Here is an 18,530-nt window from a genome sequence, read left to right as displayed (position 1 = left end):
TCGTTCACATACAAGATTTTCGGTAGCTTCTTGTATCTGTACAAGATCTTGTATCCATACAAGATCTTGTATCCATACAAGATCTCGTATTCATACAAGATCTCGTATCCATACAAGATCTCGTATCCATACACAATCTTGTATCCATACAAGATCTCGTAACTTCTTGTATCCATACAAGATCTTGTAAGTTCTCGTATCCAATAACATTGTATGAAAATCTTGTATCGCCTCTGAATTTTCAGAAGGGTAACACGACATTAAAAGGTTTACAACTAACTAGCAAATATACAGGATATATTATTTTAAAAAAAGGGGGAGGGGGGGAAAGCAAGCATCAAGCAGTATGTAATTCCATCATGCACTAATACAAAATGACCTATCCAGATGTAGTATGAAGGTTTATACAATCCTAATGTCCATGCGAAAAAGATGAAGGTGCAGCAATGTACAAAGCAAAACATGTTAGTTATCAAGACGCTCGAGACCTTCTACAAAGTTGGTGTCGATAAATAGTTCGAGAGGTAAACCGTTCCAGTCGCTAATAGTGCGAGGGAAAAAGCTAAATTTAAACATATTAGTACGCGCAAAAATGGGTGTTAGTGAAAACTGATGTCTGTGCCGCGTAGCTCTTGACGCTAAAGGGGAAATATATTGCAATGGGTCTATGCGAGTCTGTCCTTGCTGAAGATGAAACAAGAATTTCAACCGCGCTAGTTTTCTTCTGGCCTGAAGAGTCTGTATTCCGTTAGCCTGCATAAGTTGAGATGGTGAATCCAGCCTTCTATACTTTCCGTAAATAAACCGAACCGCTCGACGTTGCACCATCTCCAACTTCCGGATATCTTTCTGAGTGAATGGATCCCAAACGATATTTGCATACTCCAACTTGGATCTGACTAATGAATAATACGCATGTAGCTTAACCTGAATCGGAGCGTCGTTCAACTTTCTTTTAATGAAACCCAACTTCCTGGATACCGAAGTACAGATATGTTTTATATGAGGAGACCAAGAAAGTGTGTCCGATATAATTAAACCAAGATATTTACATTCTCGCTCCACAGTAACCGGGGTGTCCGCGATATTATAAATGTATTCAAAGGGCTGCTTCTTTTTGTAATACGTAAAAGTGTTGTTGGGTTTCATTAAAAGCTGTGAATGAACAAAGAAGTTGTGAATGCTTTCGCATTCACAACTTCTTGGGAGTTGTGAATGCGAAAGCATAAATGTCGTTCTTCCGCTCCCTTAGTGCGGCGCACTCGCATGGACGGCCACGTTCTGCTACTGCCGAGGGCCAAAGGCCGAGCGGGCGCTCTCGTGAAGTGGCCGCGCCGACATCAGCCGTACGAGCCGCTCCAAAGTCTGTCCGAGCGTGCTCTGGGTGGCCCCGCAGCCAGCCATTTCCCGGCGTGGGCCCGCAGCGCCCTGAATCTGACGCCTGGCCAACGGGAGCCTCGTTCCTTGAAACTATGACGTGCACCAGCCAATGCGAACCTACCCGTCACATTCCCTCCATTTAGAAAGGTGAATTTGGCTGCCGTGTTCTGAGGCTCTTTGCGCGGCTTCAAAGCTGGGAGCCTACAGATTACGGCTTCATTCGGCTCCATTGGGACCGGGGATAATAGGTGCCTTTTGGCGCGTCTTCAAAGCTGATGACGTCGGCTCGCTCCATGGGAAAGTTAATGCTCTCGCATTAATGTCAAAACAAAAACAACAAAGCAAAATGGTGAAAGTTAAAGGTAAACAAAACTAAACGAGGCGTTCAAAGCGCGATTTGTACGATAGTTGTCAACTGGCTCAATCAGACTTTTTTGGGGCTCTAAGGAGTCGAAGCGGGGTGTTATTCTCCCCCGACAGTTTGTACATTTCATTGCCCGTGGCCAGAGTCCTTTATCCCTGGCGCATACAAACCACACTGCGAAGGTAGTCTTCAGTGAAAGCCTCCTTACGAGAGGCGTGCTGATCGATGTGTCGAACGTTGGTTCGATACGAGATGCCTGAACTTTTACTTTTTTGAGGGGATGTGTAGCGCCACCTCACAGAATTTGTCAGAAATGAAAGCGAATCTTCGGTGGACAGTGCCATTAAGACGCTTTTCTGTTCTTCCATGGAATGCCTATAACACCTTCTGCACTTACGAGTCTTGGTTAGCATGCTCAAGCTCGAAGGACTCTTTCTTTCGCTACAGCCAGTCTGCAAAGCTCTCCCCCCCCCTTTTTTTTTTTGAAATAAAAAAGTATTATTGACTACGGTGGTGCAAACTACCACCCCGTTAATAAAGGTACAGCCGTCCCGATCTATCCGTCTATTCATCCTCTTGATGCTTCTCGCTTCTGTCGGGACGAGATCAGGCTGTGGTGCCCCAAACTTTAGAACTACACGGATCGGCCGATGTAACCGAATGCGGCGTCGGTGTCCGGCTGGAGCTTTCCGGTCGCCCAAAGGGGGGCCAGCCCTCTGTCCTGCAGGAACAATGCAGCATGCACGCTGCATATGCCCAGCACAAAAGCCCAAGCGGGTCAAGTTCCCATACCCTGCCTGATGACTACTTTCAAGAGGGACTTCTTCGTTTATTGATAGTATTTTTAGTGTTGTGCAAATATTCGAATTTTCGAATGGTAGTTTCGAATATTACGCTATTCGATATTCGATTTGAGAGCAGTCGTAACATTCGTGCTTTTCGAAGTGTTGGCAACCTTGAGTTGCAAGTTTGTTTACTGTCTAAAAATATGTAAGAAACAATTTCCAAAATCAAAAATATACTCAGACGTTCGGCAGAACGGTTTAAATATTACGGTGGGAACTGTCAAATATATCCATCGTACTCGTTTCATCGACTTTGTTTAAAAACCGGCAAAAGAAACCGATCAATGAGCTTCAGCAATGCCTGCACCATCTTTGTAAACCTTGGCGCCCTGTATTCCAATAAATAAGTCATACATAAATTAATTAGGGTCTCATTCTCACAAATCAACCCACTTAATAATTGCACATCTGCAATAATTATCTTGCATGCCACTTTGCGGCCAAGATTTCTTAACAACAAGTATTTGATATTCGATTCGAAAATATTCGGCCAAAATCACTATTCGCTTCGGATTTCATTCGAAATCAAAATCCCCTATTCGCACAACCCCGTGCTCTACCGAAGAAGATAATGGAAACCTGCCCGCAAGGCGTGTGGGCCTGTCCACGGGCCTTGTGTTGGGGAAACAAACGGGCTTTGTGGTCTGGTCTCCTTACCAATAAGAGTAAAGGATGCCCTCTTCACACTGCAATTAGTTGTTGTATACACCCGTGACTTTGGCACACTCCGAAGGGGTCCCCGACACATCCACGCTTGAGGGTTATGGCGTGTCTATATAGTTTGTCCCCTTTTACGTGATGGTGGGCACATCTTGGACTTCTTGTTTCTTCCCAGAAACTGTTTGACCTGCAACGCCAAATGTCGGCGTCGAGCGTCCCAACAGTCAGTATAGACTTTAGCATAGTAGACAAAGCCAGCAAGCTTTGCGTCTGGCCATAAGGTGGTGCAATGTCAAACTCACAATCACCGGGTTCAGGGGCTGGATTCCCACTGAAATGCATCTTGAATTTCCTTTACAAAATTTTCACGAATCACACTCTGAAGAATTTGTTGAACGTTTGGTAATGATCTCAAGGATTCCAGCCCTTAAACACATACTACGTTAAAAGCTTAATTTGATCGGTCATCCACTCGTGCATATATCCAATGCCCTAGACGACCTAATAAGTTCAGTTCGATCTGGAAGATTAGGAGGTTCTTTTATCACGAGTGGGGCAATTGGCTTACCATGAGCCAACGCTCCATGTCCCGTTCCAGGGTGTAGATGTTCTGCTTGCTCAGGACAAGCTTGTCAATCTGCGAAATTCAAGAGTGCAATAAATAAGGTTCCCACGCTCCTGAAGTCCTCTTGGGTCCAGAGCACATGAGCGAATGACGCTTTAGCAACTTTTGAGCAAATCGACGTTTTAGCGAATAATGGGGGCGCGCGTTAACCTCCCCCCCTCCCCCCCCCCCCCCCTGCGCTGCGCATACGCCGCTAGGCGGCGACAGTCAGCAGCGCCTTATCACAAAAGTGTGAACCCGCTTGGCCCACCCAAAAACACTGCTTCGCGGCGTCCAACTATTTGCTGAAGTGTCATTCGGTGAAACGTGGGTGTTGGCTAAAACGTCATTTGATCAAGTGAGTGCCTCCCCCTAGGTATGCGTGCCTAGACGCGCACCTGGGCACGACCTCCTAAGAAATTTACAGTCTCAGGAACTTCGTGGTACAAGCATCTTCCCTAGACACAAGTTGCGTGTCGGGAGAAAAATAATGAGACAGCATGTTGCAGTTTCTCCTGGCTTAGGAAGAAGCACCTTGCTGTATATATCTGCGGGCCCATATAATCATCATCAACAAACTTGGGGTGTTCCCTGGAGCAGCCATCTGTAAAAAAGCCATTATGTTCCTTTCATAAAGTTTTCTTTGGATTGTATCTCTTACCCGGCGTTACTTAGGCTGCGATGTAACACACCTGACACAAGTTGGGTCTAGGTCGCGAGAAAAAAAAATAATGACAATGCACGCAACAATCTCTCTCGGGGAGACACGAGGGAAAACGATCCTCGTACAGCATATCCCAATTTCTTCCGGGGATGCCTACAGTCCATGAGAGGACCAGTAGATGCCTTGCCTCGCGCAACCAAAGCGCATGATGGAGATTCCAGTCAATTTTTGAAAAGGATAGCACTAAGGTCAAGTCAGTACATGTTTTTTTTGTCTAACGGGGGCATGTACTATTCAGTTTGAGAAAGCATAAAAGGGCAATGCTGAGGGCAAAAAGGCTTTCTTCCGTTACTCTCTCAAGCGGAAGTACTTTACAGAACTTGCGCTTTCTTCCGAGAATGAATGCAAAGAGCCTTTCTTCTGTCTTCTAGCCTTTAGCATACTCCAAAGTAGTAATAGCCCCAGCCGAACAAACATACTGACCCAAATATGGACAGCAACACCTCCCGGGTGTACCAAGTTTGTCGTTTAGCTGGAAACTTTCCAATGTGCCACAGAAAGTTCCCGAGAAACCAAAGCAGCGTTTTTTGGCACAGGTTCGCATTGCAGAAAGCTTAAACTCCGTTAGATTGTGACGCTAGCTGTTGGGATAGAATGCAAAGTCTGAGAACATTACGTTACCTAGATCAAAATACAACTGAGATTTTCGCTACAAGCTGACTTGCACCTAAGCCTCGTATGGACCCAAGATATCAATCCCGTCTATTGTGGACGGGATTTGTATTGCTTCTAAACAAGAAAGAGGATACTATCGAGACCGGTTATAACCCAATAGCGGCTACAGCAGAGCAATCACCATTTTCCATTCCCACTTTGTTCTAACCAAAGTCGGTTACAAAAAAAAGAAAATAGCGGATATAGCCAAGTGATGCCCGATTCCCGTTGTCTTTGTTAGAACCGGTCTTTTCACTGCCATAGATGCCACAGACAGTCCCAATCTAATTTCTTGTCTCGACAATATTAGGTTTAGGTGGACGTTGGCTCACAATGAAATCTCCTTTTTCCCCATTCGATCGAGGTAACATCATAAATTTTAAGTTTCATCCTAACTGCTTTTCTCAGAGACTTTCTGCAATGCACAGCTCATTGATTTGGGTCGAAAAGCACCTCTTTTCCTGGGATTGCAAGTGGATCTCGCACATAGGCTGGCAAAGGGCTAAACAAAAATCCAGCTGTCAAGATCATTCGCAAGCTTCCATTTAGATATTTCTTACGTCTATCTTAAATGCCTACATTGGGATGGCAAGGAAACGACACATTGGAACGTAGAGATGGCCAGCTATACCTAATGGAACGCGCATCTTACCAAGAAACTGTGGAGAAGCAACACCCGCCAAAGCAAGCTCCGCGGGTGTTGCTTCTCCGCAGTGCAGCGGCACTCAGTAAGAAGCCTGCTCAACGGGGCTGATCTTTGGGAAAATAGGAATATAATGCAGTTCAGCTCCAAGCAAACATCGAGTAGCGTATTATTCCAGATTATTCGAAAACTGAAATATTCGCGCAATCCTAGAGAAAATATAACCAGAAATAGCTCGTCGCAATTTCTCTAGGCCAAAGATCCTATGAGACACTGTTTGCTGCAGACATCCGACTATCTGCACATATGTTCCAAGCAGCTTCATGCATTTGCATTAGGTGTGTGCAAATATTAAATTTTGACTTCTAGCCAATAGTGGCTTTGACAAAATATTTTCTAGTTGAGTATCGAATAGTTTCTCCGAGCCTTTCACTACCCTGCCAGCTGAACCCACCAAGGTTGTTCCCAAGGTTACACTTTTTACAACATGTCTCCACAAGTTCAATGCCCACATTAGGATGGCAAGAGAATGACGGACAGAAAATTAAGCCCATCTAACTGGGGATTTATGCAAATATCCTTTCTTCTATCTAGAACTTCCCAGACAATCCCGAGTGATGGATGAAGGGGCATCTCTGCCTCACATATACACTCTTGCATAATAACGACAGCATCATTTTTTTTAAATTTTACCACAACATTTGCGCTAGTTTTTGTTTCTTTCAAGTGTGCTTTTGTTCCAAGCTTGCAACTAAGATATTTGTACTTTTTGAAGCCTCGACCACTTCGGGGTTAGCCCCATACTTGTTACCGAGCGCCGGTGCAGTGCAGAGAAGCAGCACCTAAGGAAGCGAGCTTCACGGGTGTGGCTTTTCCGCGGTGCATCGGTGCTCAATTAGAATCCCGCTCAACAAAGCACACCTGCTGCAGTCCCCAATTGGAAAAATGGGAATATCGTAGCTCACCTCGAGCGATTATCAAATATTCAAAAATTTAAATATTTGCACAAAGCCAGGCTGCCTCAGTTAGACAGCTTTAACCAATGAAGGGAGAAACACGAGAGCGTCCTCAGACCGTCTCTTTTTGCAGGACGTACTGGCGGTGCAGCTTGAAACCTCATAGGTAGAAAATGATTGAAAAGCGAATGCTTACATTTTTTTCGAGCGTCTGCCATTTCTGCTTGGCCACCCTGGGAGAGACCAACAGAGACTTCCCTACAACCAGAAAGCAGGGCTTACTTAGTTGCAGAGACACGAGGGACACAGTCATTTTATGAGAGCCGTCAACTTCTTTTGCCCCAATCAATTGGCCACGTCACAAGGAAATCCCGCAAGGCGCATCTAAATGCAGCCGGGCGAGCACCGTAATATCCAGAGTCATTGCCCCTTTCTGGGCGAATATCCATTTCCGAATAAACACGGAGCGATCGGCCACCCCTACAATACCCCGATGCGGACTCGGCAATCTCTCAATCTACCCAAACGGCACGGTGATTGGAGGACACCCGAGTAAAATGAAAGAGGGGAAGACACTCCTTTTTTTACGTACTTCCTTCCCAATTTCCCCCAAGTCGGAGCACATGCGTGCAAAAGGGAAACGATGGAGAGAATGAAACGTTGCTGAAAGATCGGCTAGCCGAAATCATTCCTTTTACAACGTAGCAAAATAGAACGACCGAAAAACACTGCTCATCAAACAGAAACTAAGAAAGACGCGAGAAAATTCCATGCAATGCACGTATACCATCCTTCTTAGCTTTCAGCGTTACTGGACTCAAGCAAAAGAATCTGGAACCATGGCTGAATTAAGCGGTGCCATTGCATGCTGTACAACTTGATTCTCACTGCCTCTGCTATCCACATTGTACTGCTTTGGAGAACCGTCAAATTCCTCGCTTTCGGAGTCAGTTATGAAGAGTGTAGAGGAGTGCGGCGACAGCCCCGTCCTCTTGGAAGGGGCAACGCCACCTATGCCTACAGAGTTACGGTGCTCTACAAAAGATGGCGCGCAACGCATGAAAAATGATGTCGCACAGTGAAATTTTGCTAAAGAAACCCACATACGAGTCGCATCGTATAAAATGCACCGAGAAAATTGTATAAAAAATTAAAAACATTTACAATTTCCTGTAATGCCGAATGGGAGTGTAGCGCTTGAGGAGGACCCTACCCCTCCGTAGCCCCCTCCTTCCCCTTTACCATTTAGCGGGAAATTGTCGCAAAATTTCCCTCTAAATTTAACAAAAATTTCCCCAGTAGATTTAGCAGGGAAATTTTTCCGTTAAATTGAGCAGAAATATTACCCGCTCAATTTAGTGGCAAATTTTTTTTTTGCGTGAAAATGTTTTTGTTAAGTTTAGCAGAAAACATTTTTCCATTAAATTTAGTAGAAAAATTTCCTCACTAAATTTAGGGAAAAAAATTTCCCAGCTAACATTAGTGGGGAAATTTGAGAGGCACTTCGGCCGCTTCACTTGGATCCGGGCGCCTCAGAGCCTTGGGAGGGGCCCCCAATGGCCAGGTGCTCACCTCCGAGGCGTCCCGCCACGCGACTGGACATGGGGTGGGCCTGGCGGCGGAGGGCGGCCACCTCCTCGTGGCGCCGCTTGAGCACCATCTCCTTGGTGCGGTTCTGGGCCTCCAGGGAGCGGATGCGGTTCTCCTGCTGCCGGTTCTCCTTGCGCATCTGGGCCACCTCACGCTGCCTCCGCTTCTCCGCCTCCTGGTGACAACGGCTCCCCTCCTTCATCTTCGTCATGAGCGACACCTGCCCCAAACAAACCTATTCGAGGCTACTTTCTCCACAACGGGGGTCCACAGATTGGGCTCTTGCAATACCTTTTCACGCCCACACTATTTCACGCTGGCCTAGAAAGCCATAGCCTCACCGGATTTACCCCAAATTCCACCAAATTATCCCGAAAAAACGGTGACAGTCAGTGTTCCAGAACAAACATTTCCGGCTTGTTCCAGTCCAGAGTGGATGGATCGATGAATCTTAACGGCTGTACCCCTTCTAACGGGCAGTGGCTTTGCGCCAGTTTGCCTGGAAACAAGAATCATTCCGCCGTGCGCTTGTTATGCTGACAACGCTGTTCTTATCCTTCGTCTCATCTGGCAACCGCATTGTACACGCGATTTCTTTTCTGGTTCTTGAAAAGAAAAGTACACTTTGTTCACTGTTCGAATAAGGCAGTCGTTTCCTCCTGTCGCGTCTTAGGGACACCGGAGTTATGGCAACGAGGATTAAGAAAGTACTACGCCTTTCATCATAATAACTGGGACCGGTCGATGGCTCCCATGTTTACCTACAGTCTATCACCACCCGTCTTCCTCGCTACGCCGAGACCAGCCTGCTTGCAGTGGCGGTAGTGGAAGCTCACATTCCTCAAGTTTTTGGAAGCCGTCAACGGCAATGACCTTAGTCCGAAATGCAAAAGTGCCATTTTGCTCGATGGACTCGAGGGAAAAACGGATCTACTACAGCATGGCCTCGGCAACCACAGCACAGCCAAGCCAGGTAAAGACGAGAGGGAGAGAAGGGCAACGGGGACGAGGAAGCACTCGCAGCGCTCGACAAGCGCTTCTCGACGGCAACCAACGAGCCGATGGAGCAACAATGATTTCGTCAGCGTCGTCAGCGTGAAGGGGACTGCCTAAAGAGCAGATGAGGAGCGATGCGTTACTGACGTCGCACTCCCGGTGCTTTCCATTTCTTCCCCATCGTAACAGACGCCTTCACCAAGCGTTGGGTCACAAACGTATGCTTCTACAACATACGCCGAAAAGCACGGCGCAGAAAGGCAGCTAGTGAACCACGTGGGCGTTAACCAATTCAAGCCATGCCAAGCCTGGCCAAGTCAAGTCAATGCAAGCCAAGCCAAAACCATGCACCGTGTTCACGAAAGCTTGCAACTCAGTTTTTTTTATGCAGAGGGACCAGAACAACAATGATCCTGCATCGGGCATTTTTTAGTTTCTGCTTCAAAGTGGTCAGGTGTTTGAGTGTACTTTGCGCGTCGCTTTGCTTATGGGCAGCGGAGGAGCTCGCGCCCCAAAAAGAGTAGTGCACATCTGCCGCCAAGTGGATTGCCACAGTGAGAAGAACCTGAGCAGTTCGGATGAGTGCAGTCAAAACGTGAACTGATATTTCTTCCCTTTTCTCTTCTAGCCGTGCCCCCGAGTGCAATAACTATAATCAGCCTCGACTTTTTTTTTTCTTTTCGAGGGCATGAAAACCTTCCCTCGCATAATACGGTAACTGTGAGGTAATAGAGAAACGGAACTAATGCCCGGATGGACGCACCTTGGTCTTCTTCATGTCGGCCACCTCCTGCTTGAGCTTGCGCACCTGGCGCTCGTACTCGGCCTGGTTCTTAATGAGCTGGGCGTGCTCCCGCCTGGCCGCCTGCATCTTCTTCAGCTCCCCCTGCAGCTGGCCCAGCCGGCGCTCAAAGTCCCCCCGGATCTTGCGCACCTTCTCCTCCCAGTCCTTCGAGGGCCCAGCGCTGCCTGCAACCGTCTCCGCTAGACAACTGGCCCAAAGCTCCTCCTCTTTGCAAAACCCACCCACGCTGGAGAGGATGCGGTCCCTCTCGAGCTCTGTCTCCCGTATGCGGGCCTGGAGCTGCACCAGCTTCTCCTCGTAGTGGATGCGCGTGGTGTGCAGCCGCCGTTGGCTCTGCTCCAGCTGCTTTATCAACTTCTGCTTGCACGAGATCTCCATCGTCAGGTTCACCAGGTCCTGGCTGTACCTCTCTGCAAGGCACACCCCCTTCCAATGGTTGGCTCCCTCCCAACTCACCTTTTTTTTTACACCTGTATGAGCGAGCGATGTAAACTATATCTTAGTTTTTGCTGACACGCAATATTTTTGCCTTTTGGCCGCGTTTTGGTACGTGCCTTGAGTGTCTTGGAATGGCAAATCTTTAACTTCTCTGCAAACACCGAGACCTAAAAAATCAGCTTGGTATTCGACGAACGTGAAAACTACCGAGTTACAGTTCCGAATAAATCGAGGCCCAGCAGGGCCGCTCAAAAAAGCAACCTCGGAGTGCAAGGTCCGTGTCCGTTCCAAATAGGATAAGGGCGCGCACTCCCACGAAACACCTTTATAAATAAATATTCGTTACGGAGCAGGTTACAGCGTTACTCCAACGAAAGACTCCAACAGCGAATTCAACTTCTGCTTCTGCTCGTCCTCCTCCTCTCCCGACTGTATGGGAGAGGGTCACAATCCTCGGAGAAGCAGGCAGTTGCGAGAGATATACAATTCCGTAACAAAAAACGCCGTGACTCCCAAATAGTGGCCAGGCTCTTTAAATGAACCACAAAATTCGGTTTCTTAGCCTATCGCGTTACGACTTTGTGCAGCGTTGCTCACGGATGGTGAATTATTTTTTTGTAAAATTTGCAAAGAGCGAACTTACCTGAGTAAATAGTAAAGAAAGAAAAAGGCTTAGCTCCTATGGAAACTCACGGGAGACAAGAGATGGCACAAGCTGTCACGACACCAACAGCCGCCAACGAACGAGCATACGGCGACAACAGCTGGCGTCATCAGCAGACAATGTTTTGGACTCAAAAGCGGCACGCGTTCCGCAGCGGCGACAGTCGCAGAACCAAAAGCAGGCGTGGTAACAAGGAACTGCAAAGCAGACGACATAAGACCCCCCCCCCCCCCAAAAAAAAAAAAAAAAATGAAACAGTCAAAATATTTTGACAAATTATTTCTTTAATCAACCATGTGTCCATTCGATGCGTTTTAATAGTAAGGGTGATAGAATAATGCATTGGCAACTGATATTAAAAAAGCTTTCACCGCTTTTGAGTCGAAAATATTGTCTGCTAATGACGCCGGCTCACGGCGCCGTACACTCTTAGAAAAAAGGGTACGTATAGTCCTCCCTTACGGGAGGAACGGTCTTGTAACCTATGTTCCTTTAGAAAGGGAGAAACCTTCGTCCCTGAAGCAGGGAAGCAAAGTTCCTCCGTCGCTTGCATCTCAATATGGCGGCCCCGAATCGAGCAAATCGAGCCCAATAAGGCTTAACGAGGACGCTACGTCTCTTGTACGGGACGAGAGCAGCAGCAAATGAAAGCGTAACACGAGCTTTCCGCAAACTGTGTTTATTTCCGAAGCCAGATTCCCCCCACAGGTACAGAAACCTGCGTTTCCAAAGCAGTTACTCAGTCTTCTCGTCGACAGCACTGCGATGTTAAACGGAGACAACCGATACCCAGTTACTTCGCGCACTTTGCGTCTTACCTTTGGTGTTCCTCGAGTCACAATTCCTTCGTCAACCGCACATCACGGAGAAGGGCAAACTCACTCCGCGAAACCAAAAGCCGCTCTCGGAAGAACGAACTCGAAGCCGCTGTTTATCGCGTAGCCAGCGTAGCGGCGTAGCGTGAAAGAAGGTGAAATCGCTAGCCACCAGATGGCGGGGTCAAGCAGAGTAATTGCAAGTAGCTAGGCTAGGTGGCGCTAAGTACCGCCCAATTCATGTTCTACAAAAAATTATTTGTTTCTCTTAGGCCACTACTGCGCTTGAGGACCCTCTACTATACACACGATACACACATGACACCCATACACTTATTACAAGCATCAGGTGAACATACATTAAGCACATGCACTGCACACACAAATATCAATACAACGGAACACCACACTAACCCGAACACTACACCCGTGCTCTGCGTTTCCGTCTTTTATACTGGTCGTTTTGAACGTGCGGAACTTTTCGGTGACTCCCTAAGCAATAACAAATATTCCCAGCATGTTGATTTTTTCCCTGCAATGTCATACCTCTGAAAGTATTTTGAATGGCTCAGGGGTTGAATCTCTTATTAAAAATTAAACGCTCAATCATGCCGTAATTATTTGAAAGCCAATAAATCAAGCCGCTCCAATGCGGTTCGAAGCCATGAGTTTGTTTCCCCACACGGCACGTCGTAGCTTGTATTTCTATTTGTTTTTCTATTTGTGCTGTTCGCGCAAAGCTGCAATTGCCGTTTGAATTAATCTCTGTAGAGCGGATATTCAGTCAGCTGGAAGTGATGCTTCACGGACTGAGAAATTGCTTTTCGATCAACTTGAATGCAGTCAAAGCCGCGACTTGCGGCAGGTTTAAGTGTACGGAACTACGCCGTGGCGAGCCCGAAAACTTCTAGCGCTCATCCCAGCGCGCCACGGAGGGTAGTTTCTCCAGCAACCGTAGTATAATGAAACAGCGAAATAAAGGGTAGCTTTTTTTGTTCGATTTTACCTACTATTGTTTTTAATGCCGAAATTCCATACTGTAAATATACGTACTTCACGTCACGATTTCGTACTGTTCAGTCCTTGCCCCAGAACGCAATCGCTGTCGGGGACGAGACCATTCCGACAGTCACATTGGCCACTGTACGATAGGAGCTTCTACTGTTCAGACCAGCGTTCCAACATGACTATCCGCACGTTGATCGATTGCACGTAATCCCTCAAGTGGTATTAAACTTTTTAATGTAAAGCGGAATGTCAACTTGCGACACCCCGCCCCCTCCGATCACAACCCGACCAGCGGCATCAATGCCTAACAGTTTACGATCTCATCTTCTTGTTACACCACTGATACGCGAACACATGGTCACATCGGCGATAATTCCAGTCTTCTGTTCACAACCCAAAACTGTCATCACGATGTTGCAGCTATGTTGCTGACACGCACAAACACAAAACCACGTTGAACGCCGGTTGCACTCGGCATCGGAAAACAGAACTGAACTCAGGGGGGAAGGCACCCAGGCAGCCGGCAGCAAAACCTGCCTGTCTTGGACGCAGTTCCTGCGGTTTCCATAACGTCGAAAACGTCGACACAGTTCCGCGTGCTTTCGCTACTGTAGTCTGTAGTGCTGCAGCCTGCAGTGGCTATAGTTCCGTGCCGCGCGAGTCACGTAATCCGGAGACGGCCATCCCCCAGTGTACGTGGCGCTGCTGGCACTGCTCCGGAACTTCGCTGTTTCTAGCGGCTTCGTTTGCTCGTTTGATAAAATTAGTGATAAAAATGTCAATGCAACCGAAATGTTCTGGACGTTTAAACTGGAAGACGGAATTACAGGCGGCCTTCGCTGCTGCTGAAGCTCAATCAACTCAACAGCTATTTATTAAACAACGTGCGCGACCTGCTCGAAAAACGAAACCGAAAGACGATGAGTCGGGAGGGCGAAAGCTTTCTCCCGTCTGCCTGGAGAAGGAGAAAAACATTTCGTTCCTCCCCTTTTCTCGTGTCCGCTTGGGGGCGCGTCGGTAGAAGGGAGGAAGGCGCGGCGTTGCTACTTTTTTCCTCCATTTTTTCTTAGAGTGTATGCTCATTCGTTAGCAGCAGTTGGCGTCACGACCGCTCGCACCATCTCTCGCCTCCCGTGCAAAACGACGCCGTATTGTTTGAAGACCGGTGGCATCGCTGCATTTGCATAGGAGTTTAGCCTTTTTCTTTCTTTACTTTTTCCTCAGGCAAGTTCTGTTTGCAAATTTTCCAAAAAAAAATTTACCATCTGTGGGCAACGCTGCACAAAATTGTAGCGCGATAGATTGAGATACTGAATCACGCGGCGATCTAAAGAGCCTGGCCGCTATTTGAGGCACCCCATAGTTTGCCCGCATTTTGTTTGGCGGCAGAGCTCCTAGCGCGCTCCCCTCGCACGGCCAAGAGCATCTGCATTTGTCCAGCCATTGGCCCCCCGCATCCAAAGGCTCCTCACCGTCCTCGTCGGCCTCCACTTCGGACTCGGAGCTCTCGTCGTTGCCGCTGGCCTCGGCCGTGCCCTCGTCCGCATCAGACTTCTTCTCCCTTTCCTCTTCCTCTCTGTGGGGACAACCAAACAACATTTTGCCTGCCTCAAAACATTCAAGTTTTAGAATAACATCCACACCTCTGCATACGTCTTACAGAATACTCTGGCAATTGTCGCAACAACATCTTTAGTACATAAAAACCCACACAATGCACAAGCGTACAATTCCATTTATATGCGCCGCTTTTTTTTCTTTTTTTCAAAATGGAGATTTGGTTTTTATCCTATATTACCGGTTACTAAAGGGAAAACCAAGATCTCTGGCAACTATGAGTGCCTAATGCAGTCATATTTTTTCTCCTTCGTGCCTGGCGGGAATGTTTGCTCATTCTTGCAGCACTTGTGTTTCTCAAATTTAACACTGTGACTGTCGTTATGGGCGGTTTCCGGCAAATGGAAGTATGCTGCCGAAGAGCAAAGCCCTTTCGCTTCATGGGGCTTTGTGCCCACGATCCCGTCCACTCAAATTGCTTCTTCGAAAGCCCGGGAGCACTAGACACCTTTGCTGCTTTGGTACAGATGGATGTCGGAAGTAGCGGGAATGAGTGCAAGTCGATGCAACACTACAATCGCTTTCGAGCAATTCATCGATCGATGGAGTCTTATTGGCGCAAATGCATCCAAGGTTAAAGAGCGGCAAAATCTGCAACTATTTCAAGAAACAGTTTTTAGAGAAGAAAGAGCACTCTAGTGGCTAGTGATAGAACAAAATGATGGACATGGATCTGTGTATGAATAATGTAGATGAAAAATTTGAAAGTTGCGAAGTTAGTTTAACGTGAGCGCAAAAGTCCAGCACTTTCTAGGAATTTAAAAACATGTAGAAAAGGTTCATCTCCAAGCAGAAGAGCAGGGTGTAGAGTTGCCGAGTAAAACACGTCGAAGGGGGACCTGGAAAAAACGGTCCCTGTGACGAGCCAACACCTCTAGCATCTGCTTCCCGACAACATTCCTCTTGCCATTTACACCAGACGCTTTTCCTTGCGGTCGCTTTGTAGTCTTGGATATCAACATTCCTTGTAGCGCATGCGGCATAATCAGCAGCTTCACTGACAGGTATACCCACGTGATAGCCAGCAAAAGACGCAATTTGTTTTCCACAGCTGCAGCAACCACTTTATGATGTAGCTGAGTGATTAGAGGGTTTTTTGCTATCTCAAGGGATCTGATTGCTCTCAGAGCACTTAGTGAATCAGCGTAAACTACAGAGTATGTATGCCTATTTTTGATAATATCTTCCGTGGCCAGTAGTGAACCATAAAACTCGGCAGTCGAGGTAATTGCACTGGAATTAATCCTCCGCACACATTTAAGTGATGATCCCATCCCGGAACAGCCGACAGAGGAGTCGGTTTCTGTGCCGTCAGTATAAAAGCTGGTGTAGTCTTTATGTGCATTTGGTAGCTGAAAGAATTCCTGTTTTAAGACTTCTTGGGGGGTATTTTCCTTAGTGTACCCAGTGAGTGACAAGTCTGTGATGAGCAGACTATGCTCCCATGGTGCCACACTTCCCACAAACTGAGCAACAGGCGGGTTTGTCCGAAGGCTAGCCGAGACAGCAGTGAAAAGGGCTTACTTTGGAAGGTTAGTTCAAAATCTGTTCCCTCAGCTAGTTCCCGACACTGATGTTGCGATACTGACCGTATCCTGAGGGAATACGTTAGACCCAAGACAGCTCGCCTTTTCTCTAGGAACATTTCTTCAGCTTCAGAATAGAGACTCAACCCAGGGGATGTATGAAATGCACCGGTGACAAGTAGGATCCCTGCGCAATGGATTGATCCAACATTTTCACTGTTGATGCACTCGCTCATCCATACACCAAACATGCATAATCTAGACGAGACCACGCAATGTACCCATAGATTCTTAACAGGCACAAACGACAGGAACCCCGAGTCGTGTGGGAGATAACTCTCAAAATATTGAGGGATCTATGGCGTTTTAGTCTTAACGTTTTGATATGTTGCCTGAAAGAGAGCTTAAAAAACTTGTACTCCGTTTTTATCTGAACCGGTGCATTTTACACGGTCAACGAAGGCATCCTGAGCACGTTACGCCAGCAAACTGCCCTGAATGTCTTTCTTCGCGTCATACTTATGTGTGGGCAGACGTTCGGGAAAGTTCTTTGTTTCCACAACATACGAGGCGTTGCATTCAGCATGAGGAATTTGGTAAATCAGATCGTGAAGTTTTTTTGGGGGGGGAGACAATCTCTGGAAAGATACTGGCCTATGGTTGAGAGGCAAGAAACGTAGAAGAAATTTCCTGCAAAATGGCTCCTAGATAGCCATTGTCCGTGTCATAGTTTGACGGAATGCCACCCTCGAAAGACCTTCCTGGCGCTGTGGCCCGCACGGGAGCTTATTGGAGAGTCTGCCCCCGCTTTCGTGTCAGGCGCTGCCAAAGGGGGGCCGCTTCTGCTGCTTTCGGCACCTAAAAACATGGCAGCGCCTGAGGCACCTATTGGCAACTCCAGCGAAACCGATGTCGCGTACGTCGAGATGCTCAGGATACGAGGTCGTTTCGACTCTGTCGTCTGCTATCGCTGCTTGGCTCTTGTAGGTAGCATAGAAACAAACATTGTTTCCAGCATTTATTTTTATGCTTCCGCCTAGTCATTCCTACGCACTGACTACAACAAGCGTTCTACCGTCGAAAAATCGCTTTGCTTTCAGGTGCAACACACATTTTACGCTGCAGTGCAAGAAATTTATGGTGGTCCACGCGCTGAACGACGAAAATGACCTGCTTTCATTTACCATTTTGCCTGACCAGCGCGCCCCCAATGATTCGCTGAAGTCGCGAATGTCGGCGGCGGCCACACCCTCGGCAGTAGTAAACTATAGGCGTCCACGCCAGTATGTTGCAGACGAACTAAGGGAGCGGAAGAATGACACTCATGCTTTCGCATTCCAAACTCTAAGAAGTGCTTAGGTGTCCTCGAAACTTTTTTTTACAGCGAAGCTGTTTACGGCTAGGGTTTCGTAGATTTTTCGTGTGCAGTGACTAAAACTACGCTCGCACCACATCATGCACCGACGCAAACGCTTTCCCCGTATAAGAAATTCAAAGTAAATAACCAGAATAAACCATTGACAAACGTGAGTGCAAGATGCCATTTGTTTTAGGCTTTTGCTTTAAATATGTTACTGCTGCAGACGCCGTCAGATGCGGCGTGTGGAACACTCTTCCCTGCATTCTCGATGATGCTCGAGTAATTCAGCAGCAAGTCAATTCCTCTTCTCTGGTCGTAATGGGGAAGCAGCGTATACTGTAAAATCCTGTAAATGCCACCCTCGAAAGACCTTCCTGGCGCTGTGGCCCGCACGGGAGCTTATTGGAGAGTCTGGCCCCGCTTTCGTGTCAGGCGCTGCCAAAGGGGGGCCGCTTCTGCTGCTTTTGGCACCTAAAAACATGGCAGCGCCTGAGGCACCTATTGGCAACTCCAGCGAAACCGATGTCGCGTACGTCGAGATGCTCAGGATACGAGGTCGTTTCGACTCTGTCGTCTGCTATCGCTGCTTGGCTCTTGTAGGTAGCATAGAAACAAACATTGTTTCCAGCATTTATTTTTATGCTTCCGCCTAGTCATTCCTACGCACTGACTACAACAAGCGTTCTACCGTCGAAAAATCGCTTTGCTTTCAGGTGCAACACACATTTTACGCTGCAGTGCAAGAAATTTATGGTGGTCCACGCGCTGAACGACGAAAATGACCTGCTTTCATTTACCATTTTGCCTGACCAGCGCGCCCCCAATGATTCGCTGAAGTCGCGAATGTCGGCGGCGGCCACTCCCTCGGCAGTAGTAAACTA

General features: G+C 47.4%; 1 protein-coding gene across 1 annotated transcript in view; it reads right to left on the bottom strand.

Annotated features, from left to right (window-relative positions):
• Positions 1-3,246: 3,246 nt before the first annotated feature.
• LOC121834692 (kinesin-like protein KIF21B) overlaps positions 3,247-18,530 on the bottom strand; it is a 116,550-nt gene continuing 101,266 nt past the window's right edge. The window contains exons 13-19 of the mRNA XM_042288420.1: positions 14,619-14,722; positions 10,443-10,631; positions 10,180-10,385; positions 8,403-8,640; positions 7,027-7,088; positions 3,818-3,886; positions 3,247-3,436 (exon numbers count right to left, since the gene is read on the bottom strand). Coding sequence (XP_042144354.1) covers positions 3,362-3,436; positions 3,818-3,886; positions 7,027-7,088; positions 8,403-8,640; positions 10,180-10,385; positions 10,443-10,631; positions 14,619-14,722 — 943 coding nt within the window. The 3' untranslated portion in view covers positions 3,247-3,361. The remainder of the gene's footprint in view (positions 3,437-3,817; positions 3,887-7,026; positions 7,089-8,402; positions 8,641-10,179; positions 10,386-10,442; positions 10,632-14,618; positions 14,723-18,530) is intronic.

This window comes from Ixodes scapularis, unplaced genomic scaffold, assembly GCF_016920785.2.
Source record: "Ixodes scapularis isolate PalLabHiFi unplaced genomic scaffold, ASM1692078v2 ptg003260l_1__unscaffolded, whole genome shotgun sequence".
Lineage (NCBI taxonomy): Eukaryota > Metazoa > Arthropoda > Arachnida > Ixodida > Ixodidae > Ixodes > Ixodes scapularis.
The sequence above is the reverse complement of the archived record's forward strand: the minus strand, read 5'-3'. Positions and strand labels throughout refer to the sequence as shown.